The sequence below is a fragment of the Lates calcarifer genome, linkage group LG3 (assembly GCF_001640805.2).
Source record: "Lates calcarifer isolate ASB-BC8 linkage group LG3, TLL_Latcal_v3, whole genome shotgun sequence".
NCBI classification, from domain to species: Eukaryota; Metazoa; Chordata; class Actinopteri; family Centropomidae; genus Lates; species Lates calcarifer.
The window spans coordinates 21,595,913-21,622,481 of record NC_066835.1 but is presented as its reverse complement, the minus strand read 5'-3'; the positions used below and the strand labels follow the sequence as shown (position 1 = coordinate 21,622,481).

At 41.7% G+C, this 26,569-nt stretch overlaps 1 protein-coding gene across 3 annotated transcripts in view; it reads right to left on the bottom strand.

The window, feature by feature from the left end:
• Positions 1-26,569, bottom strand: part of LOC108887585 (collagen alpha-1(XIV) chain) — a 157,365-nt gene that overhangs the window by 115,117 nt on the left and 15,679 nt on the right. For all 3 annotated transcript variants that reach the window (XM_018683034.2, XM_018683038.2, XM_018683037.2), the window contains 6 exons: positions 4,934-5,092; positions 4,526-4,645; positions 3,197-3,361; positions 2,596-2,757; positions 2,141-2,307; positions 897-1,023 (listed from right to left, as the gene is read on the bottom strand). In XM_018683034.2, the coding sequence (XP_018538550.1) occupies positions 897-1,023; positions 2,141-2,307; positions 2,596-2,757; positions 3,197-3,361; positions 4,526-4,645; positions 4,934-5,092 (900 nt within the window). The remainder of the gene's footprint in view (positions 1-896; positions 1,024-2,140; positions 2,308-2,595; positions 2,758-3,196; positions 3,362-4,525; positions 4,646-4,933; positions 5,093-26,569) is intronic.

The window sequence follows — 26,569 nt, the reverse complement described above, 5'->3', positions numbered from 1 at the left end:
CATATTCATTTAGTCATGATTCAAAATCTATCATTCAGATACTAATATTAATCAGCTAGCATTATAATTAGCATCACATTTCATTTGCTGCCTCCACCACACAGTCCAGTGGGGCAGCAGCTGCTGCAGCAGCCAAACCCCATTAACTTTGGTACAAGGTCGATTCGCAACTTAGCATTCATCCTCTACCAACAGGGAGGAATTCCCCGTCATTCATCAGCGAGCGCCGGGCTGAAAGAGGCCAGAGAATCCTACCACGCTCCGGTTCAGAGTTTCAGTCGTCAGGATGAAGCCTCAGGCAACACAAGCAGAATTAGAGCTCACCACAGGCGTCCTGTCAGAGGTGGGGGATCACGGCTCACATGCATAATGCAACACCTGTGCAGCTTTTATGGCCCAAATTCAGTGTCTTCTGTTGTTGTACGACACATATCTGCGGGTCGATCAGTGTTTCTATTAAAGACGCTGGAGCTCGACGGTAACGAGCTGGCCAAGCGTGTCGTCTCTTGAACTGATATTCTTCTCAACCCTTTCAGTTCCTTCAGAGGAAAAATCTATCCTAAAAATGTGTAAAGAATTTGCTGGGGTTTCACTGATGCAGCTCCAACAGAGTCTGAAAGCCTCGAATCTTACAATAATCTATGACACCAAGTAAAATATTCCTGCTCAACTTCACCAAACAGAAGGTGAAAAATGTGCAGGTTAGTGAAAGAAGCCCAGAAATGTAGAGAAAAAGCAGACAACAAGATGTGACAACAGGAAAGAAAGTCCTGTAAGAGGCTGGGTGACAGAGTGGAGACATCAAACCTGAGGGACCTGCTGGGAGATTTTAACCCACATTCCCATCAACAATCCCGCCATGCTCTCGATAAATCCCTGTAAACACAGAAACTTACATGTGGTAGCACTTCCTCTCAGGGCCTCACTGGCAGAGCTGCGGTAGACGGCGAAAACAGCCACCTGGTACTCTGTCAGAGAGTTCAGGTAGTTCAGCTCCACGCTGTTCTCCGTGCCCTGAACCACCTTAAAGACAGATTGCAGAGTCTTAGCCTGGATGCTACAGTATAAAGACCTTCCAGTGTAATTTAGTTCTTTTTAATCCTTTATAATGCCTGAATGAAAATGCAATGACTTGAGTCAGTCAGCTCACATTTCTAAACACCAAACGAGAATGTCTGACATGTTCATTACTGTCGTTTCAGCTGTGTGCTCAGGGACATAAATGTCTGACAGTATGATTATTACAGAATAACTGTAATTAGCTCAGATCTTGTGCTCGGACAGACAGCAGCAAAAATCTAAAATATCCCAAAAGCCTCTGTTTTTTAGGCAACTGCATAGTGCAAGGTTGAAAACGCATCACATGTTGCTGAAGGCATTCAGCTCTTCTCCAAAGAGATTTAAATTGAGTGTAACTAGATCAGATTAGCTTTGATGAAACCTCAGTTCTCCTTGTGGGGAAACTGAGCCGTTCCAGCTGCAAGTTGTAATAAACATCAAAGAAAAATGGTCTAAAAATAAGAGGCAACTGAATAAATATAAATACAAACTCAGAGCATTACAGCGCTGCGTGTGTGTGTGGGTATATAGGTAGGGAAAGTTCGAGTGAAGCTTCTGTTCAATCTGCTGCACAGGTTATCAAACGGCTGAAGTTATGTCGCCCTGAGGCAACACCTGAAACAGACAGTGCTCATATATCATGACTGATGCCATGTTCACTGCTGAATGAGGATGCAATTGAGGACACTCTCTTAAAGAGCCATTCAACTCCGTATCAAATGCAAATTACACATTTTTGTCCTGATGATATTGACCCTAACAGGATTAGCCAAGCAGCTTTAATTAAAATACTCAGTGTTTTGTTTTCTCTGTGCCGGAAAATCAGGAGCAAAGTTTCACCACATTAAGATGACAAAAGCAAATGCCATCTCTTAATTGAAGAAGCCAGAGAAACAGATGAGGCACTTAATCAGGAGGCGAGTTTCAATAAAAGCCTGGATTCCAGCATCGACTCAAAGTCCAGAACAGCTGCACTGTTGTTTACGTGGCAGAAGAAGTTTAGAACAAGTTTCAGTAAGATATACAAGTGTCAGGGCCAAGGAATGGCTATAGACTGTAAACAAAGAAATAACCCAGGTACCTTCTCTTCTGGCTGTCCTCCACTGGCGGGGTAGTACACCACTCTGTACTTCTCCACCTGACCCGGTGCGTGGGTCCATCTCACCCGAAAACTGCGAGCTGTGATCTCGGACGTCACCAGGTCCCGGGGGGGAGCTACAGAGGCGGGCGGGGGGGCAGGTTCTCCCCCTGGAGGAGTAGTGAGAAAGAAAATGAGAGAAAGCAAATGAGAAAGTGTAAAATCTTTAGCTGCTATTTTAAGCAGCATGTGTGTTTCTACTTTTGATGAAAGCGGGGGAATGTCATGACTTAGATGTATAATCGCTACATTATATTAGACGGGGACTTTGTTTTTATTGCTCAGGGATCTCCTGGACTCATAATTACAACCAGCGGCATCAACAGAGTCGCAGTAGGAGCCTGTGCGGTATATCTGTGGTATCATGTGACGCAGCTGAAACGAGCTGCTGTTCAAACCTTTGATCTGCTTGTCGAGCTGCTCCACTCGGTCGCACACGGTCGAGGTGAGACCTTCAACAATGTCGCTCATCACACCAAAGTCTGCCACGTTGTAGACGTGAGTTTCCTCAGGAGGAGAGGCGATGGCCTTCAGCTCATTCTCATCAGCGTTTTTCACACCTGGAGACAGAGAGGGTGATCAGACTGACTGGAAGCAGTTACATCAAAGGGTTTGAAATTAAATGTGTTCCCCCCAAAATAATCCCTGAAACCCTAAAAACCTCCACAGACAAAACATCTTTAATGTCATTTTAAAGTTAATACGTCTGATTGATTCGACGCGGGGTCATTTTTGCAGTCCACTGCCTTTTCTGAACATTGGCAAACACAACAGTTTGTTTCACTTCTGTTGCATACACAACAAAAATCAACTTGTGCTGACTTGTTATCCATCACGGTGAACATTTAGTCAGCTTTACTGCAGCTGATGATTATTTTCATTATTGATAAAGGGTTAGGACTGATGAAGAAGTCAGGGTTAGGAAACCAACCCAAACCAGAACACAGCCCTTCAGGTCTTCAGGTCAGTATCGGTGTAATTAGAGTTGGTGGGTCGTACCAATGGCGAACAGTTCAATCCCAGCTTCCCTCAGGCTCTGTGCAGGGGGTATCACATCATCCTGGGACTTCCCATCAGTGATGAGGATTCCTATCTTGGGAACGCCAGGTCTGGATCCAGACTCTGGTTTGAAGCTGTTCTCCAGGATGAAGGTCAGAGCCAAACCTGAGCAGACACAGACAGGATAGAGTGGATACAGTGCAACACAGACCGTGGTACGATTAACAGGTGTGAAGCTCAGAACATTCACATACGGCCTGTATGTTTTCTGGATAAAATAACGAAGGGAAATTAAAATGACTGACACCAGAGCAGCGCACTATGTTTTAAACCATTTAAATGTGCAGTAGCTTGAAAAACAACACTTCTTGTTTTGACACACTGCATTCATCCTTTGTTGGACAAAGTGACTACTACTAATCTACTGTTAGAAATGACTGACGGCAGAAAATTAGAGCCACTTGTAGTAATTTTTGAAGAATAGTGGAAATGGTAAGTTAAGTCCTGGCTGACAGCATGATTGCACTCACAGCTTCCCTCTGAGGTGCAGTGAGGACAGCTGAAATGACTCTGAGCCAAGACGTCGCTCCAAGAGCTACAGTCAAAAGACTTAATGGACGTGATGGGTTTAAAGTGTTGTTGTTAGCTCGACGAGTTTTTAGTCAAATTAGTGTGTTTACATAATGAGCAGCTAGCTTGTCTCTGGTCCATTAATGACATCAGTAATATTTTCCTTCACTCCTAACAGACTGTTTCAAGCCATGTCCTCCAGCATTCACTCAGCTTGTTGACTAACGTATCTGTTCATTTCAGTCAATACAAAGTCAAAACTCCACCTTACCAGTCACCACAGACTCACAGTGATTTACTGTACATCCTGACAGTTACTGCTGCTAACCAGAGCAACCAGATCAAGCAGCTGCTCCCTCATAACTCTGATACAAACCACGAATCAGGTCTGGTGCTGATATACAGAGATGTTTCTGGTTAAACAAAAAGGATCTGACGCTCTGTCTCTGTAGGAATCCTCTCTGTAATGCTGTCTGACACTGAAACAATCTGAGCCTGTCAGTGACAAAAACAAGAGCTTTAGTGGACGTACTTTGACGTGGACAAACGCAATGCTAAAGATTTCTGTCCCTGTCAATCATTTACAGAAACACAGGAAGTTAAGGCCCTGGTTATAAAATACAGGAGTTATCCTTTAAGGTCACAAACGTGCACTGAGCTGAGGTGGAGGACTGGCTTTGGAGCATTATCTGTTAACTGTGATGAGTTCAGAAGAGCATAATAACCAGGGGGAGGCTGAGGGTTTAGATGGCAGCGTACCTGTCAGTGTGTTTCCTCCTTTATACGGCAGGTTCTTCACAGCATCAATCACAGCCTCTTTGGTGGTGTGTGTGTTAAGATGCCACTCAATCCTGGGGTCTCCGCTGTACTGAGCCAGGCCTGAGCACACAGGAGCGTTAGAGGGTGAAGAGTCACAAGGCTACAACTGCTGCAACATTATCACTCATTATATACCTTACCCTAAATCTCAAATTCATTCTGCATAAAGAACTATCAGGAAGGAGTCAGAGTCAGTGTGGGATTACATGAGGAGACAGCCCAAACCCTCACAGCTGCTGTGGAACAACCTACCTGCAGGATAAAAACTGTGTGCAGGTGTACCGAGGATACTGATCTGATTTTTGCACCATTTTCACGAGGAAACACTGGAAACGAAAACCTGCTCACCAATCCTGGTCTTGTCGAACTCCACAGAAAAGGCCCTGACCAGGTTTTCCAGGAACGTCCTGACCAGCCTGAAGTTGATGCGACCGATACTCCAGGAGCCGTCCACCAGAATCACGATGTCGGCTATGGCTGGAGACTTACACATAAACCCCTCATCAGCTAAAGATGGACAGACACAAACAAAGAAAACACAGATTTACCAGACAAAGATGTGATAAAACTATATGAGGGAAATAAACTGTCCTGGCAGAGAGTGTTTTGGCACAGTTGTTGTGTGTAAATGCGTTCTGTATTAACATGAATATCCATTACGTAGAGGATGAACCAGATAAAAAAAGATGTGAAACCTACATTGTTTTTTTGTGCTGCTTACAGCAGCGCACATGATAAACCTGCAGTGGTAAAACTAGGACAACTTGATGTGCAGCTTCTGTCCCAAAGTATTACAAAGTGTTTCATTAATTCTAATTCAGTTCAACACAGTATAATTAAACCCTAGAGGAGCCAGGCACTTAGTTTTAGCAGATGAAAAATAACAGCCCACTCTGTTGTTTGTCTCAACAGTTTACTGGGTGATAAAACAGACCAGACTCTAATGAGGCAACAGCAGTTCATTTACAAAAGCCAGTCCAGCACACAGTGAGCCAAAGGCCAACCGAATTAGGAAACAACCATATTTCTATCAGCCAATTATCTTTCACACAGAGCTTAGGAAACCACTCTGGAGTCATTCAGGATGCTGGTCTGACAAACGCTACCGGAGTGCATTTGAGCAAGGCACAAACCAACCACAATCCATACGTGCTGCTAAAAACCTAGAAACAACATTTCCAGAATTACTAAAGCATCGAGTGCTACAAAGATTTTAGCTTTCTAGTGATTTGTTTCAACGATATTTAATTATCTTTTTTATCTGGAGAAAAAAGAAACAACAGACACAGAAAACAGCGTTTCCTCATTTGGTGATACACCCTTTGGATAAATGAGACACATATTCTGTTTTATTTTATAGTAGTGTGTAGCATTTTAGTAATGGAAATATTCTGCCTCGTAGTGCCTCAGGTAAGAATTCAATACATTCACTCTCCAGCTTCCAGAGTCTCACGTGTCCTAATTCAGCTACCTTAGACTTAGACGTAGACTTAGACGTAGACGGACTTTATTGATCCCTTTGGGATGACTCCCTCGGGGAAATTACGTTTGTTTTCTAAGGTTTATTATTCACTTTAATTCAAGGGTTGATGTTATGGAGAAGAAAGGTCCTCCAGGCAGAGCTGAACATAGAACACTGTGGTTATATGCAGAGGTTCACAACTGTTTAGGTACCAGGACTCCTCGTCCTACTTTAATATTCAGTTAAACTGAATTACTCAGCTTTAGCGCTGAACTTTTACATGCCCTTCTCAAGTTCTGACTCTGTGTAACGTGATGACAAATATCAACTGTCGCTCCTCGGAAGCAGCACATTTCACTGTATGTATCAGCCTCATAAAACCACAGGAGAGAGCAGTTTTCAAGCTCTGTAAACTCTGTAAATTCAGAAACAAATGAAGCAAGGCGGTGCTGAATGAGAGCTCTACGTGCCCAGCAACCCGTCCCTGAATAAATAAAGCTTAAGAAAACACACACACACAAAAACTCAGACATGAAGCCATAAGGCAGTAATGATTATAAAAACAAAAACCTGATGTTTTACCCACCTAAGCAAAAACTGTACAAAGTATGTGTGGGGAGAACCCTGAGCATAAGCCACTGATTAGCATTTAGCTTTATCCTCAGTATAAATGTGATACATACTTGGCCCAGCGCTGCCCTGCTCTGTACATGTGAGACCTGCGCTCTATATCTGCACCCGCTGGCACATGATTTCTTATCCTCCAGATGTATAAGAGAATATTTCTTTCAGGTTGTAGCATGTTTTCAAATCTCAGGAGGTGGAGGGGATTGTGTTGTGTGTATGTGTGTTGTGGGGGGGGGATGCATTCTTCAGCAGTCATTGCATTCATCATTGACAGGAACTAAGAAGTGTATCACTTCTTACAAGTCTCTACAGTGTCGGAATTTCAACCTCCTCAGCCTACCAGAAGAGTCTCAGTGCCGCTATCCAATATGACTTCAGTGGGCAGATGAAAGCATTGACACATAAGACACACAATTACTTCACTGCTCTGGAAAGAATGAGCCTTGAGCTCGGTGTTGATTACTGGTTGGTTGTGTGATGAGCAGAGTATAGAAATTTAAGCTCATTCTCAGGCTGTTGCTGCAAGTCGGCGTCAGCTAAACGCCACAAAAAACATCCTAAATGTTTTAAATATTTGTGTGCTGTCAGCATGTTTGTGTATCAGAGTGCTCCTGCATATGCATCGTATTCTTGTGTGTGTCGCCTATTCTTCCCAGTAGAAAAGAGAGCAGCAATTTAAAGCATTAAAAGGAGTTTTCACAGGGAGCTGGTTTGTCTGACGGCTTTACTGGGTTTTGATTCGCAGGAGGTAACTTCACCACTGACACGAGAAGTATGACTGTGATGCAGGAGTGTAAACTTTAACATTACTATTATAATGAAACTTTAAGAACTCTGTAGAAGTTACAGAGCCGTGGATTCACTTCACTTGATCCTGAGGTGTTTCAGAAGACATCTGTGACTGAAACATTAATAAAGATAACACAGAGGACAAAGGGACATGTTAGAGTTACCAGTGAAGTCTTCACATTCCTGATCAAAAAGCTAACACTGTTGAGAGTCAATGTTTCCCAGGTCATTCAGTGCAAATGACCAGAGCTGTGGTTTGATGGCAACTGGGAGCTGCGACATGATAACACGCCCGCTGTTTTTACATGCAACCAACACTACAGATTTGGCTCTTTGCTACATCTTCCTCTTCCCCAAAATGAAATTCAAGCTGAGGAGTCGCCGTTTTGACAGAGTGGACGTCAATACAGGTAGTGAAAAGGGCAAAACAGTGCTTTAGAGCCCTGAATGAAAGAGGACCGGCTTCCTTTTAACAGCACGTCTGGGAAAACACTAGCACCTGGACAGATGGCGAAAAAGGAAAAAGGACCGAGAGAGAGGAAGAAGCAATGGAAAAAAACAGTGACAGCTGCATATTAAAGGGTGGAACTACACTAGTTATTCTGCTGCGAATACCAATGTTGTGTTTCTTTCTGCTTGATTTACTAATCCTCCCTCTGGCCTTTGTTTTCTTTTATTTCCTCTTGTCTGTGTTTGCTGTACTGATTCTTTTCCTTTTATATTATCATCAGCACTGTTCTGTTTCATTATTTATGCTACAGTGGCAGTGCAGTGTGTCTCTATTTTCACTTAATGGCTACTAACACTCATGTATCAGTACAAGAGGAAAAAACAAGATAATGAGGAAGAATAAAACTTAACGATACAGGAATGTTGAAAGAAAACAGAGGAGATAAAAAGAGAGAGAGGTGAGGAAGAGAAGCAGGTGTGGTTGAGAAAAAAAACAGACACGATCCCCATCATTTCTGGAGATTTAAATGTCAGTGTTCATGACTTTTGCAAAGGAAGTGATGCGCTTCATTTTTGCTCTAAAGACAATGTCACAGTTCTGTACAAACAAATCAAACTGATAATGTCATTTATGGGAAGTGCAGCGTAGAAATTCAACAGCAGTAAACACTGCAGCATCAAGAACTTCATAAAAAGGCAGGACGGAGAGAAGAGTGGACGCAGGTGGAGGAAAGGAGAGACTGGAGAAGCTACTGGACAACGACGCGAGGAGGCAAATCCACTTTGTTACAGCTTCTCATAACATCCACAGAATCTGGCCACACTGTTCTGGCTGCACTCTGGCTCACATGCAGCTCCATCACTGTGTCGACTGGGAACATTTCAGAAACAGAGTCTGTTCTCTGTTCAGCCACATTTCCAATATAGTCCATTCATCACAGTTACTCTGCTGCTATCATTTTTCATGTTGTACAGTGTTCTGTGGGATATTTATAGTTCCAACATCAAGCAACACAAACAGAAAAAATATGTAAATGAGAACAACTATATTGAAAATGCAGCTGCATTAAAACTAAAACAAATAAAATATAAAGCAAAACTATAAAAAGTAAATAATTAAGTGAGAATGTCTTTACAGAAAATATATAAAGAAATAAACAGGTTCAGTGAGGTGACATCGAACCATGGCATAACAATGAATCCCAACAGAAGCCTGCAGGTTAGAGAGCTTAACTTTACACAGATCTGCTGAGCCATGTGTTAATATGTGAAGATTTGAAACAATAAACAGCCTGAACTTCTGCTAAACACCGACAGTATGATGCCCTGTGGGGTGAGCAGGGAACAGGCTGCATGCTTTGTCACACTCGGAGAACCTGGTTATTGCTGCTTGCAGCTGTATTTCTGGTGTTGTTTTGTGTGACAGGAAAGTTTCCTGATGTGATCTGAAATGTCCTGATGTGAGCCTGCGTGGATCGATGTGACGAACGAGGACAGAGGAGTAAAGAACCTCAGCCATGACTGACAAAAAGCTGACAGCCCCTCACTTTGCCGGTTTATCACAACCCTTTGGTAAACTGATACAGAGTGGCTTCTGGAAGAGATGAAGTCTCAAACTGGGACGATGGAAAGAGGAGAGCAGGAGAGAAAGGGAGGGATGGAGCAGAAACTTCCAAAACAGAGGTTTGTTGAAAGATGCTTCAACTACATAGCTATTAGGTGGAGAGGCCCCTCAGGCAAACTGTTTCTCCACAGGTCAGAAAGTCAAAATGGCACAGGTCTGAGGCGCATCCCGAGACAGCGAGGGTCAAGACCATCAAACAGAGGACGTGACCCAAGCCGGGAAAGAGTAAACAATATTATAATGAGTCCTTTCTGTTTACTGACATTCTCATACATATTCATGACTCTGAGCAGGGCCCACAGGTTGATACAGACTGAGCAGCCAAGATTCTGAGTCTCCACGTCCAGAGGGCAGGGTGCCAAGTCTGTCAGGGCTCAATTACCTCCACTGGTCAACAGTCATGTTTTCTATCTAAAATTTCTGTTATTTTCGGAGAAAACACATCATATCTGTGGTCACACTGAATCTCTACATATAGCTCTGACTCACTGCAGCAAGAAAAAAGAAGAGTTCATTAGTGTAAATTGAACAGTTGACTCTTATTTACTGCTCTTTTTCTCTCTCTCATAAAACATGTAATATTAAAATGAAAGAGGAAAGTGACATCACCCACAAATCTCTGAGTGCATGATGGGAAACTAACCTATTCCTATTCATCATTCAAGATGGAAAATTATTCAAATTCAATGTTCCACTTTCTCAAAAAGCAGCAGAGAGAAAATCTCAGTCAGTTCGTTGGAATAAACACAGGAAGCGATTAAGAATTTGTACTCTCTAATAAAGGAAAGTTACAAAGACACAAACAGAGCATCTCCAACACTCTGCTCTCCTAAAGGTCCAGCAGTCAAAGCCAGGTCACGGCTAAGATAATAGCTTCAGGGGGAGACGGGGGGAGAGCTGCAACTGCAAGGCCAATACCTGTCAAGTCAAAGGTGAGCTATCACACCTTAGGCCTTTGTGTGATAGATTTATCTACACTCAGCTAATTTACACAGCAGGAGGTCAAAAGGTCGACTGCCTCTGATTCCACTGCTCCACGACAGCAAGTCAGCTTATGAAACAAATTCCAATTCTGGCTCATGTGAATTCCACATGGTCATCCATGTGAAAAGTTTAACAGGTGCACTAGTCGAACTAGTCAAACCTTAAGCTGTTCACCTTTTCTTAGAATATCTCCTGTAAGCAGCATGCAACGTCTGTCAGTTTAGGTAACTTCCAACTAGAGGAGAGAAAGGTTCACTCTCTAAACACATGGTGAGACTTAAGCTAACAGATTTTACTATTCAAATGTAATGAGTTTAGTGTATGCTCAGTAAATCATGAAATGACTGTCATTTCATTTTTTATTCTAAGTTAAGATTATATGCTCTGAAATGGTTTTGAATGTAGCAATTTTGAGATAATTACATTCTGCTGAATCTGTAAAATAAAGTTAGGTCGATGTGAAAGTGACAGATGTCGGTTTGTACTGAGTAAAAACAGCTGTGCAGGAAAAGCCAAAAGGCCGCCAGGTTTATCATGTGGCTCCTCTTAAATGACAAACGATCAGCTGCTTTCACTGAAGTTCATTCTGGGCTGGTCTGAAGCTTGAATGTCCTTTAGCAACATGCTGACTACAAGTTACATGGGTGCATCAATATGTTGCTTTATATATCACCTTTGGATGAGGCATAAGCTCCAAACAAAAAGAGTTCTGGTCCTATCTCTGCTCTGCTTTATCAAAGATGTCTTAAACCACAAAGAGAACACAGAATCTTGTGACTCTGTGATGGTAAATCCAGAGCTTTCTACACTTAGACATAATGAGAAAGTGAACAACCGGCACCTGAAGCTACCAACAGCGAGCACCTAATTTCTCTTCTCAACATGAAAGAGGAGCGAGCTGGTTAGGATGCAGCTGCAGATTCCTCTGAGCCCCACATGACATTTCTAATCTCATGTGTCTCCCCTGCAATCCCGGAAACATGACATCTCTAAACCAGAGTCAAACACCAGTGGCAAATTCTTCAGAGTGTTTGCTTTAACCTGTGTTTAGATTCCGACGGCCTACAGAGATTAACCACGGTTTATCACAAACAGAGACTTACAGACACCTGAAAGATCTGAGAGGCATGTTTGTAACCTGAAGGTTCGTGCTTTGGTTCTCTTCTCCACAAAGGAGAAGAGAAGCACATGTTCAGTCTTATTAGCCGTCACCAGGGAGCCCCTGAGCAAGGCACTGAGCTCCAAGCTGCAGCACTGATGCTTTTCAGGGACTGAGTGTTCTTGCGCTGCTCCCAGGTGCAAACATGTCCAACAATATAAATGTGAAGCAGCGTGGTGTGGTAAACAAGCACACTCAGCACTCACAGCAACCCTGGGAAAATAAAGTTTACAAATACATAGTAAATCTACTGTCATGTCTGTTTGCAGGAAAAAAGTGCTGCAATGCCTCAAATCTAAAACTAGTTCCTTTGAACAGTCGACGGTACCATGCTCAGAAATCACAGGATACAAATGAATCCTCTGTTTGTTGCTCTTCAGCCTGAAACATGCAGAAATGATGTGACTGGATGAGCCTTGGTTACGAGCTTACAGCAGATTAAATCCAGCTCACCACTGCCAAAATAAATCTAAACAAGCACAGGGAAGCTCACTTCAGCTTTGACTCAAAGTAAGAAACACATGGCTCTGAAGTGCAGAAGGAGAAACGCAGCTCCGGTCACAATCAGAGATTCTCTGCCATTAACACTGAAACCTAATTTATGTTGTTGTAAAATATTAAACTCTCACTTTAGATACAATTCTAATTTACCCAAAATACAGCGTGAACACAAAGATATTCTTTTTAAAGGTGTTTGTATTCAACAGCTTTGTGCATTGGAGCTGAGACATCATACTGTTAATGAGATGTTCTTTCAGCTGACAGCTGCCTGTTAATATTTAGCACATTTCCACTTTAGAAATGAGAGATTTATACATTATTAATACATCATCAGACACTATACAGCTTAACTGCTGTTAGCACACTTTGCTGTGCAATATCAAAAACTTGTGATACCAGCAAGTGTAATTAGTGTGCATCAGGACTCACAGTGAGACATAATGAAACCATGCATTTTCCTGTTGTAATGAGTCATTTTTTTTATACGAGAATGATCTAAATGAATGTATAATGGCACAGGAACAGCTCAGTGTGACATGTGAGAGATCTGATTGCTCCCATGAAGCAGTGAGCTGTGAGAACGGAGCCTGAGCAGAACAGATGAGCAGTGATTCTGACACATGTAGAGACGGTAATTTGACTTTTCCTCCGTTTCATCAGTCCACACACTGCTGGGAAAATCATCGTCCTCCACCGGTGGAGAAAAGATGAAAATAGAGGGTGATTACACACCACGGGTGTTTTTACATTATCATGTCATTCCCAAATTCTTAACCCAGTTCCACAGCACACCACCACAAACTGATCCTCAATTAGTGATTTCTGTTGGGTTTTTTTTAATGATCCAACGTACGAGCAGTTCATGAAAGTTCCATCTGAGAAAGAGAAACTGTGGCACTGGTGCATCAACGTCCGACCAGAAAAACATGGTTAATAAATTTCCAGGGTGTAGTGATTCTGAAAGTGCGATACGAACATATGATAACACAGGAAGACAGATCTGTGATACCCAGTGTGTGTGTGAGACTAATTAGTGTGAAGCAATACACTACTACTACTACACTGCTCCTACAATTTGTGATATGAACTCTAATAATGGGCTAAATAATTATTTAAAAGAGCTGTAAAATTCAATCAATCAAGATAAATAGAAACAGTTTGTTACAGTTAATCTCTTTTTGTGCATTTCTAATATGTTTTACTACGCACTCTATTCTGTACATGACATGTAGAGAAACAGGATCGATTATTCTGAATAAAAAGATGTCGTGACAGCGTCTTCTTTCACTTTGAGTCTTTTTCAGCTGAACCAGAAAACAAGGTACGGTGGTGTTAAAAATGGTGACGGTAACTTTGTCATAAGGTGATATTAAACCTGCCCCTGTGTGTCGCACGGGTCGCACGAGCAACAACACACCTGTCACCGACGCGCTGCTCCGAGTTCTTGCTGACATTATTTTCACAAGCACATCGCCACCTCTGGGGACTGAGTTCACACTGTTTTCTACACAGAGCTGTGAGGAGTCGGTGTGTGTGTGTGTGTGTGAGAGAGAGAGAGAGAGAGAGAGAGAGAGAGAGAGACAGAGAGACAGACAGAGGCAGAAAGAAAAGAGATTTAGATGTTCTTTAATGAGAACTCACACAAGCCAGAGAAAAAGGAACCTAAAACCACAGGAAACTCTACTGAACACACATACTCACTCACACACACACACACACCCACTCAGCCACAGCAGCAGAGAGAACAAAACATGCATGTGTGTGTGAAAGTGTGTGTGTGTGTGTGTGTGTGAGGGTGAGACAGAGAGGAAGACAGAGTGTGAGGACAGACAGTGTTCAGTCATTGTGGTTTTCACTGCTCATTTTAACCTCACAGTTCTTTTTCTCCTGCTCACTCTAAACTACCCGGAAATGAACAGAGCACAAACAAAGAGTGTGTGTTCTGCCTATTGTACATTTTGAAAGAAAAATCTAGAATTACAGGTTGTTTGCCTCCACCAAACAGAACAGTTACAGTTAATCAGCATGTGAATTCTTCAGTTACAGCCAAAAATGTGTTTTCTTAGGTCAGCGTGACCTTGACCTTTGACTTTTGAAAACCAGATTCTAATCAGTTCATTCATGAGAATGGGCCAGAAAGATCTGAGCATTAGCAACACCATCAGACACCATGAGTCACGGCACAGCACGAGTGAAACAGATTCCATGTTCATCTGAACTGTGTGTCGCTCTTTCACTAACCAGCTCACTGTGGTCATTTCCTCTTTGAACTTCCCTTTATTTAGACCTACTGCACAGAGGGGTTCGTGGTCTCTACCAGAGGATGAAGCTGCTTCACAATAAACGCCTTCAAGTGTTTGGCTGTCTGAAGTCTTTAAATAGCACCATGTCTTCAGAGCTCACACATAAAGGTAAAAGAACAAGCAAATGGCAGGAGACAGGCCAGTGTAACCACAGGCCCAACAACAACACAAACAGGAAGTCACTGTGTAAGAAAACCATGACAGGAAGTGAGGAAAGGTAGACTGATCACATAAATCTGCAAAGATAAATACGACTCAGTGAAGAAAGAAAGAGAAACTAGAAGTGAAAGAGAAGGAAATGAGTGAGAAAGAGAAAGTGAAAGAAAAAGAAAACTAAAACACAAAAGTGAGAGTGAAATGAAAAGAAAAACACAGAACGATGAGAAGAATGAATGTGAGCAGATGATGACTATAGAGAAAGACAACATATACAGTAGATACAGGGAGATGTTGGAGAAAAGAGAAGAAAATAAGATCCTGTGACAGAAAAGGGAATGAAGGCAATAAACAAGAGGCTCAGATCAGAATAGAGGGATTAAAAAGATGAGAGAAAAGATGATAATGAGGGAAAAAAGACGTTAGAGAGAAAGTGCCTTTTCTTTCTGTCCAAACAAACAGAAAACATGAAGGTCAGGGCTGAAAACCCAGAGGGAACATCACTGATCAGGTGTCATGTTTACTGACATAATGGATGGCATTTATAGTACACATTTAAACAAACAGGTTTCATTACCATTTTAAATTTGACAAACTAATCTGTGCAGAAATGTTTAGCACAGTCAATAAAACTCCTACTTCACTTCAAAAGGTGGACAAATATTTTTTAAAAAGAGCACTGCTAAAATCACACTTCTTCAACAAGAAAAAGCAATCAACACCACGCTCGAGGTGACAGACAAGACGACGTGACCAACTCTAACCTTGCTATTCCACACAAACCTTCACTTTCACAGTTAAAGTAAAAAGCATCCAACCACATTAGAGCCTTCAATCACCTGATGTGTTCTAGTTCAGACAGGTTTGGCTCGACACCACAGACACTGATGACGACCTCTTTTCTGTACGAGTTTCATTTTCTACAGCCTTGATGATACCAATATAGTATTTATATGCAGAGCACATGCCTTCACACCATCTCTGCTCAGTGTACCTGAGCTTATTAATGACTGACTTAACGAATGACCACAACTGATCCCGTTTGCACCACGCTCTAGCTGAAAGCAACAGCACTGTGCAAGTCTGAACAAACTACAAAACTGCCTTCACTCTATTGTTTTCAATCCGACAGCTGGAGGTCACAGTTTCCATGCAGCTGGCTTTATACTGTAACCTTCCCTGGTCTTCCTCCCTCTTCCCTCTCACTGCATCCCTTCATTTCTCTCAGACCTAAATGAGGCTGTCACAGCGTCAAATAGAAGGTGATGGAGCTTCAGCTTCAGCTCTCTCTGCCTCGCTCTCTTTCCAGTTTCATTAAATCAACATCTCTCCTCCTCCCAGCGCCCTGCACATTTGATTTATTGCTTCATCATTCATCTTTATTTGTGGCACAGCAGATTGACATCACGTTGAGTTGCTGTTTGTAAATGCTGATGTGTCAGTCTTCTTCATCTGTGGCCTCCTGAAGGCCAGTGTGAGTCAAAAGGCTTTCCATTAGCTTCTCATATTATATGTATGTATATGACACAGGGATAAAATTACTCAGCTACAAAGTGCAGTTTAACTCGCAGTTACAAACAAAGGTTATTACTTGATATTTTATTTACCATTTATTCACCTGCCCATTTTTCATCTTTCATCTTGAAATGTTAACTCAGAAAGTTTCTGTTTTCTTTACTTCCTCTTTGGTTTTCTAATCTAATCAGGAAATGTCACATGTCTACCATGCGAGTAAAATAAGAGGCACCACCCAGAAGGAAACCCAGCCTCATCACACAGGACTGTACAGCCCCTTCATAACTCCGACTCCTTCACGTCAGATCGCTGATATAAAATAGAAAATGAATTCTGTCCAACGCCCATTAACAAAATAAACAAGCGGTGAAAGAGTCTACATGCCAACACTGACAAATATTTTACTCTATCCAGTATGTTTTTAACTCTGTGAACTGTATGACTTTACTTATGAGTCACACTGAAGACACTTTTTATTCAGATTCTGGTTGTGTTTAAGCAACATTACAGGCAAATATAAAGACACATTTCAGCCAAAAAAGAAAGAAAAGAAGCTTCTGATTTTGTAGAAAATCCATCTTTGTATTGTGAAACAATATCCAGCCCTATGTGTATTAGAAAGAAAACTATTTGTTCAGCCAGTGGAAAAACGTCTGCATACAATTACATAACTAAGTTAAGTTATTCGTCTTTCCCGGTCTGCACATTGACAGTTGGCTGAATAACCAACAAACCGAATGAATTCTGTGTCCTCCCAACAAGTGCACTGTGTACAAGAAAAAAAAACATGAACAAATCCACATCAACGTGTCCACGTATTGACACATGCAACAGTGCAAATCCACATCTCAACTGTCCTTGTGCAGCTGCACGCTGCCACACTGTTCATGCTGACAAGTTTACCCAAGCCTGACTTTGCCTGTCTCAGTGTAGATGTATCCTCGCAACAGAGACATGAACTGTCCAAGTAAAAAAAAGTCCAGATGAATCATCTGAAAACTTGCCACAACTTGGTATTTCTTCATTCTCACAGATTATGAGAGAAGAAAAGTCTCAGCTGCTTCACTGAAAATACTATAAACATAGTATGGAAGTTTTTAGAGTTACTGAGGCGTGACAGGGTTCACACAGCTCAGTCAGTGAGATACTCGTTTACTGAGGCATTTAATGATCCTTTAGAAGGTCCCTGAGTAAAAGCTTACATCAATACCTTAATAATGCAAAGGCTAATATCACACATTGTCTCATATCATCCTCTCCTAAATGAGACAACAAATAACCACATGTGAGGGTGAACACGTGATAATAAAGAGGGTTTTATACAGAATCTGTCTCTGTACTTTAGTCTGTCTATAACTGCTTTCATTCCATATCATTCAGGTGGACTCTGGTTCAGTTTGGAGAAAGCTTTCACAGTTGCAGCTCACAGGCAGTGAAAGCTCCGTGATTATAAACACAGGAATGTAAGGCAGGGTCATCCTCAACAGACTGCTCAGCAAACTACCACTGGATAAACACAGGTTAGAAAGGCACACAATTCATTCTCCACATAGTTGTGGGCAGGTCAAAATTAACTGTGTAACTCAATTTTATGACACACATGCTCTATTCTACTCCCTCAAACACACACACACACACACACACACACACACACACACACACACACACACACACCTGAGCAGGACATGAGGTCCAAGCTGTGATTTCATTATTCCTGCTGGACACAGTCTAATGATCAACATGGCTAACAACAAATCAACTAAGAATTAGACCTCAATAAAAAGGTCATGTCAGTCCCACACACACACACACACACACACACACACACACACACACACACACACACACACACACACACACAGGTCCTGTCTGCAAATGAAAGGTCACAAGTTCAAACTAAAAGCTGAGTCCTCGACCAGGACACTGAAAGTCCAGCTGAAAGGGAAACTGTGCAATTTCACTACTTAAATTTTTCAACTTGTTTCGGAATCATTCTTATGGGTTATAATGAGATTTTACTCTGCAGGTTATTTCTACAGTGGGTCTGGGTCTATGACCACCAGTAATATAAGCAGTCAGACATGGGGAAATGACAAAGATGCTAAATTGCAGTTCTGGGTGTGTTAACTTTCATTTTCACTTCTAAACAAGTGGCTATGATAATGTGGTTTAACTGGCTCAGAACCTGTCTGATCAACTGGATTACTTGGTAGAAAACTCTAGTCTAGTCTTTTCCTTAACTTCTTACTCATTAAGACAGCTGAACGCCTACACAGGTACATTCACATTGCAAGGTTAAGCACGTTTTAAAAAGTCTTTCCTGCTGGTGTGTAGAAAGCTAAAAGTGGAATGTGCAGGAATGGGTCTCTATAAGAAAAGGTGGATTTCATAAAGAGGACAATGACATTAATTTGGTGATTTCTCAATAACTTACCACGAGGGATAAATCTCAGAAGAGCTCATAACGACATTACTACACGACAATCAAAAAAAGGAAGGTGAATGTTTACCTTGATCAAATACCTGCTGCAGAAAGTCTCTGCAAATCAAATCATAAGGCAGTGAAATGAACTGGACTGATGGCTGCCTGCATGGAAGAAGACGAGTCTAAATATGATATTTTACTTTTAAAAGAGAATGTCCCGTAAAAAAAAACGAGCCCTTGGGTTGTCTGTGCAAGCACCTGCACAACGACCCATAGTTACATTTTAGATACATTTCACCTTTGGCTAACCTCATTTTTCTGTCCTTTTAAGGCCCCATGCTCCACATACAGTTGGTTCAGGAATGCAAGAACACACACACATAGTTTCCAGTGTCTATTCTGTGCACAGGTGAGTAGACTAAAGCAACAAGACAGTGATGTAACTCAGACTGACAGCGCGGAGATAAATACACAACGGTGTGCACTAATGCAGCTGGATCACTGAACCATGCCCCTGAATCATCTGGATTCCAATCAGGTAAGATATGACACACATGCTCTATTTTGTGGAGGAGTGCTATAATAAAGACCAAGCTCAGTATACTGTCATGTAACTGCAACGCTACACAACCAGTGCAGCAAAGACAAAACATAAAACAAGACGATTACACTGCTGTTCAAACACAGCAGGAACTAACTGTGATATGTTCAAATGTCAGATTTTAACAGACACTTTCCCGCCAGTCAGACACAACTTTATCAAACTACTGAGCATTTCTTGACACAAATATATATTATATATATGTATATAATAAATGTCCAAATCTTTTCCATTTCAGAACGATGCTTCAGTCAAAACTCAGACACCAAACAACCATCAGCAAACCTTCACAAAATAAATGCCTCCATGGCAACTAGCTTGAGCCACACTGTTTATCCATCCTTCAATAAAATAAAAATTATCTGGGCCTGTGTGTGAAGACTACCTGTGTGTTTGTGTGAAGTCTCCACTATTTGTTGTATAAGGGAATAAAAAGGGCCTGTGGTCTTGGATAGGAGAGGAGCAGGAAGGTGCTTTCAAAATAAACTGCTGTTCACTGAAAACCATCATGTGCTTGGTTTTCTATAGCCTCTCTTTAACTACAGCAATATTCTCAATATAATCCAATATACTCTATCATATCATCACATACTGCACATGATCATAACGCCGTCATCCTCTATATCCTGTCACTGAAAATCAATAGATTAAAAAAACATTAGCACGTCACACTTTAGCTGTTCCACACATTTTAGAGCAGTTAGTTTCACCTGATCAGAGAGAAAAAGTCTAGAATATCAAGTGTCTTTTTGATTCTTAGTTTAGTGATAAAATGCCAAATGTGTGTCTTTCTAATGTATGCAGAGGCACAGAGAAATTAAATGAATATCAATACAATGAAACATCTCTCACAGTGTTTTATGTGACACACAGTACTGAGAAGTTAGTGAGTGTTCAAATAAGAGGAGATCAGGTGCAGGTTGTATGTCTGCCCTCACACAGGAGCTGATGTAACTCTGCCTCCTGCCTCGGTACAGAAACCTGACCAGGCTGTTAACAGGGAGGTGTGGTGTGTCATCACACCCACTGCAGATGTTTCACCTCAGCTCTGACTTCACCGTTTATTAGACACTACAAAGTGTCTTCAAGCACAAACAGGTTCATTACAGGGAGAAAAAAAACATTTAAGACCTTTTTGATGATTTGTTTTCTAAATAAATAAAGTGAACTTGTTAACAGAACAGCATGATACTAACTAGAAAACACACAGAAAAAGAAGAAAGTACCAAGAATTTCACAATTAAAGAGACTAATTAACAACTTTTTTGCTGAGCCCTGCTGAAGAAGGCATCTGTAACTACATACAACATGGCTTTAAGTGGCTGTGCTGTCGTCGTTCAGGCTTGAAATTTATACAAAAATGTCCTCCCACATTGTAAAGACATGAAGAATGGAAACATCTGTCTAAATGGAACAAAAGATACTTGTCTGTATGTAAATTAGCATTCAGCAAAAACAAATTACATATGTCACAATTCTGTTCTAGTCCTGCATCAGCGTTGTTGCCATGTTACCAAAAGTGGATGAATTCAACTGTCTCACCTCATGAGCAACAAACACAGAGGTTACTAAAATAAAGCCTCATTTGTAGGAGTTGTTGATGTTATTTTACTTCATCTCTGTCAACTGGAAACAAGCTAAACCAGTAGCTACAGCAGACAGGCACGCAGCAGGACAGGGACGAGGACAGGTGTATGCGCTGACCTGTAGGGACACGTGCGGATGCCACCTGGGTGCTCGGAGAGCGAAGCAGGAGATTAGATGAGTTATAGCGCTCTCATGTCAGAATACACTCCACATCCATCATACAATGGAGGACAGACGGAGAGAGAATTAGACAAGCAAATAGTTTTTCTGCCGTGCAGGAAGCTGAGGACGACACAGAAACGTTACGATGTAAACGGAGTCACCCCGAGACAAAGGTTAGCAGGTCAGATGTCCACACTATACTACACAAAACCTGAAGATTGTGAAACCCGACTGGCCACTTTCTTAAAAGTCTATGTCTCCATTTTCCCCTCACACATTTCAGAAAACATATAGTCTGATTTTAAGATCTTGAAATCGAGCAGATTTAAGTTAAAGGCTTCGAATAATTTAAGAAACTCAACAAAGTCCATTCTTTGTTGGATTTGAACTTGCTTACTTTCAGAGAGGATCTGCTCCTGCTTTCAATCAGAACTCAGAACTGAGGTTGCCAAGTGCTAACATCTTTGCATGTGCAGTTACTCTTGCTTTGCCTGATCGCAAATGACAATCATGAGCAAATAACAAGTTATTTGGAACACACGGATGGACAAAAGAGAAGAGGGTTATGCTCCAAGAGCCGTCTGACAACATCACAAAACTGGGTCACCACTGGAATCCACTGCTGTGAATCCAAGCTCATTACAGTCATCTAACCGAGGAGGATTCAGAGCCTCCTCTGAATCCTGCAGGGGTTCATTATCTAATAATCAAAATTTAGATTTCATTCCTTCAAGGCATAAAGTGCAGAGCCTGGCAGCCTTGTGAGCATGTAAGCTGTACCCTGTGAGCATCTGGGTGACCTGCAGAGACGAGAGTGCAGAGAAGCAGACAAACACAACAGCACCAGAAGACAAACAAGCAGCCAAGCCCTCAGACTGACAGCCATGCAGGCAGGCAGCTATTAAAGAGCTGATCAGCAGCGAGGCAGCAGCCCAAGAACAGGCCTGTGAGGCTATAGCTGTGGTATTCAGCAAGTGTGGGCAAGGAGCGGACTGTCAGCTATGAGCACAGAAAGGCAGACAGAGAGAGGTGGAGGGAAGGTGCACAGATGGTGCTGAGACAGGGCTGAGAGCGAAAATTAGGGGAGAAATAAAGAGAAGGGAGAGTGAAAGAATACCAGGGAAGACAGGAGCTAATCTTACCATATGTGAAATCTTTAATGTGCCTTTGAGGACAGGGTGTAAAATTGAATTTAATACTATGATTGAAAAATGTTCAACAAATGTGATCAGCAATTTATATTCTCTTGATTTCCAGAAGGCGTACATGTATCCGTGCAGTGCTGATGAGAGCAGGTAGAAGACGACAGCCTGATAAAAAAAAGTGCTGGATGTCACCTGAACTGCTTCTAGAAATATGATCCACTCTGCCTGTGGAGCAGAGATATACAGATAAATAAACCTACCAACCTAAAGCTAAGTATCAACGTTTGTCTTCATATCCTAAAAAAAGGAATCTTTCCAAATAATAAACTTGAGATTGGTGTTGAATTTATAGTTCAGGTATCATGGCAACGACAGGAAAGAAAAACGGGGAGGAGAAAATTGGACATTTTTGGAGAAACGAAATCCACCTGAAGTCATCCTACTTAGCTGAGATTTTCATTTCACTGTGTAAATATACTGTATATTTGTAGTATTATATTTATGTCATAAATGTTTCAGAGAGGAGAAAAAGTAAGGGAAGACTGAGCGATGAAAAAATCAAGCCAAACAGTGGCAAAAGACCAAAGATCGAAAAGAATAATGAGAAAAAGTGATGGAGAGAAAAAAATGTTCAAACAGAGACGGCAGTCAAGAGAGAAAAGCAGAGAGCTGATGAAAAAACAGAGCTGGAGGGGATGATGGTGGTGGAGTTGTGGTAGAGGAGTGTGTGTGTGAGTGTGTGTGTGTTCGGGGGGTTGTTCAATAAGACGAGCAAAGAAGATGGTGGTGGGGTGGAGTCATATTTAAAGAAAAGCAAAGCGTTTCATCACTGGTTGGCTCCTCTCTCCTCCCATCTGTCCCCTTTAGCCTCCGGACAGTTAGAGCAGTTTGGAGAAATAGCAGGTGACTCACACACACACACACACACACACACACACATCAAATATTAATACCACAGACACATAAACACCAATGCAAGTGGTTGACTCTATAAATGAAATGCACGTACAGGAAGTACATGTGAATGATTTTACTCACACACACACACACACTCACTCGGAAGATAAATGATGTGACTCATTGATTTCTCTCGCCTCTTACACACTTCCACACACACACACACACAGTATAGAACTATTTCCACAAATACAGGCCTCTTACTCTTAACTGTCAGAGGAGAAAATACTGAACGATGAGTAAATTCAGAAACAACAGTTTAGAACAGTCATGAATGTGACTGCACCAGAACAGAACTGATGATCAGAATCTGAGCTTTGATCATTTATGCTGCAATTTGTGCTAAAAAGACAAAGACTTCAAAGAGATAATAGATGGAGGGATGATGGTGCCAGCTATGATGCAATTAGTGCTCAAAAGATCATTTTTAGTTTTAGTTGATATCGTGTTATAAAAAGCTTAGAAGAGAAATGTTTGCAAACATCACTGTGGGCTCTGCCAACCCTTAATTCATTTATTCATTGACATTTAACTGTAAGTGTGAAGTAATGGTTAGTTGGCACTGTACGTTCAGTATCAGTAATAATCATTCACTTGTGTTAACTGTGTCAGCTGCTCTTCATGTCTGCGAAAACAACAGTTTGGTTAAATACAAACTGAATGTGGTTTTGACTGGAACTGAGTCCATGGCTGCAGCCAGCTTTCTCTCTTTTCCTCCCCCTGAATATTTTGAACATTTTCAGACACTTTGGCCAAACGGCGACTCTTGGTGCCAGAGCCAAGGCAGAGGCCACGCAACACGGCGCACCACGGGATCTTTGACAAAACATCGCCAACTGTTACTATGTTGGTCCCAGTCAGACCTCACTCTCACTCTCCCACTAATGGCCTCCCTCCTCCAGCGACAGCTTCTGCTGCTGAACTTCTTTAGATTTCTATATATAACTCTGGTAAACTGGAGGAGACCGCTTGAGGAAAAGAGCTAGATCTATATTTTCAGTTGAGATTATGGAAGAAGCAGAAGTGAGACCCTTCGATAATCTGTGTGAATGTAACTTGTAGGATAAGAAGCTCGATGATCTGAGTCTCAGTTTTAAATGGTGAGAGTACTATTTGCAGAGGAGACAGTTCATGTGCTGCTTTGGCTTAAGTTTGTGGTGCTAAACATTAGCAAAAATAAAGTTATTAGGCTGTTATACTGACAAACTGACAGAAGTAGAAAGAAGAAACAGAAGAAGACCGAGGAAGAGTAGCAATCTTGCAACACCCAAGCAGCAGTAATGAGTCAGAAAAAAGGACTTTTATGGAAGTCCTAGCTGTAATTATCTCAGCCTTTTGGATAAGATCCCTCCAGTCTCTCTGCTTGCCTTCCTTCCTCCCTCCAATTTGCCATCACTCTCTCTGCTCTGACTCGTCTTGCACATCGAGTGAAAACACAGCCGGTGAAGTCTAGCACCCATTTTAAAACATCTGCTGAGCCCCAAGTGTTGTCACAGAGAAATGGCTGACATCAGATCTGTCACATTTGCAGAGGCATCACTCGTGCATCTCGAACAGCAGCAAAGTGCTGATGTACAGAGGCAGCTGTCCTCCATTCTGTTACTTTACTGTGCTTCAAAGGGTCCTTTATTATCGGCATCTACACGTTCCCTGATCCTGAACCTCCTGAATCATGTAGAACCTTTGACTGCATGAAAATTTAGAGCCACAGAATCAAAGTCACCTTGAAACATTTTTTCAGGGTTTTGTGTCTAAACATCACCAGGGTCATTCTTACACCTTGTGACAACTGAAACACATCTTGAATCTGCTTCAGTTTGAACTGCGGGGTCGACCCGATGGCCGAATGGTCAGGGCACACACCGTGTGGGCACATATGCCCGGAGCAGCTGGTCCCTGGTTCGACTTTCGCTTCGTCATTGCTCTGTTTCCCTGCATTTCCTGTCTCTCTCTACTTCTACTGTCAATATCATTAGAGTCATAAAAACCCACAAAAAGAAAAAACAGCTGCTATTTCCCTACAAAGGCGATTAGGTTTCATCGAATCTCAAGTGGCTCAGATGCCACATGAGAAAACAGGTAATGGTATGAAACCCCAGGTAATTATTGTTAACTCAACACAGGTGAGACACAGAGTAATGTCAGGTAGAAGCAGAAAACATGACAGGTTGGTAAAGTTCCTGCTATCTGGAGGAAAAACTAAATTCACCTAATCACCTAACCTCTTCTTGTAAGGTCTGCTGCTGCTGAGAGAAGAATACAGTCTTCATTTAGAGGATTCTGGCTGTAATTGCAAAGGGAAGTGATGAGATTTGCAGTGTGGAAAATCTCAGGTTCTTTTGCAAAGAGTTTTTCAAAGTATACAATTTCATGAAGAGGAAAGCTGCAATAAAAACATGACTACAAGCAATTAAAAACAAAATAAATAAAATGAGGCTGATTGAGTCGGGCTGATAAGTAGATTTAGATGTACAAAAAAAGAAAGACTTTAACTGTCAAGTATTTATCCCATTGTGAGGATTTTCTGAGGCAGAAGCTGTAATTTGGGTTTGAAATGGCGGCTAACCGTCTGCCAGAAGTCCCATCTGCACCATCATTAACACCATTCCTCCATTTCAGGACTTCAAAACACAGCTCCACTCACACAAAAGGACACATCACATTTTAAAGAGCTGCAAAGGAACACGACACAACATCAGGTTTCTGTCAACAAAACACAGCGAGGTAAACATCCTGCACTTATGCTGCAGGACTTTTTCAACAAAAACGTTTATTGGCTTCTTTTTTGGTTTTGATGCAGACAGGAACACAGATGAGAACATGATCATGGCTGCTGCTCAGAAGAGTTTCCAATGTTTTGTCCACCGCTACACACAATCATAGGGGAACAAAACATGGGGAAGACTTTTCAACACAACAACCCAAGAAATGACACGAAAACCTGCATTAGCACCTTTATGGTATTAAAACAAAATGCAGAGAAATTTCTTATGGGTACATATGAATCTAAATCATAACTGTGCAGCTTGTTGCTCCTGTGGTTTGCAATATGAGAGACAATTCACACAGACTCAGGCTTACCTAGTTGTTTCCTTGTTTCCTGATTTTTCCTTTCAGTGTCTGGCTGTTTGCCTCAGCATGCGACGCTTACAATCACTTTCAAAATTGTAATAGACTTGTTTACCACGCTTGTTTCTCGATTAGTTTCCTGATTGTTGCAGGCTGAATTCCCTTTTTTGGGTCATTTCATTTCCTTTCCCTCCATTTTCCTGCAGATGTGGCTTGACGATAATCGCTGTGTAAGTGCAGGAATATTGCGTTCACAGGCCTTCGTCCTCCTTCAGATTTGTGAGAACAGTAATCATAAAAAAATGAAATGAAATGAAATGGCTCTGTTTCCAAAAAACGTAGAAAGAAGAGAAGAAACCGTCTTTGATTTACAGGGTGAATCGAACTCACTCCCTCACCTGCACTAAATGTTTGTGATACAACTTGAGGCCTCTTCAGCTTCCACTTACCTGTTTTTGTTGTGCAGTT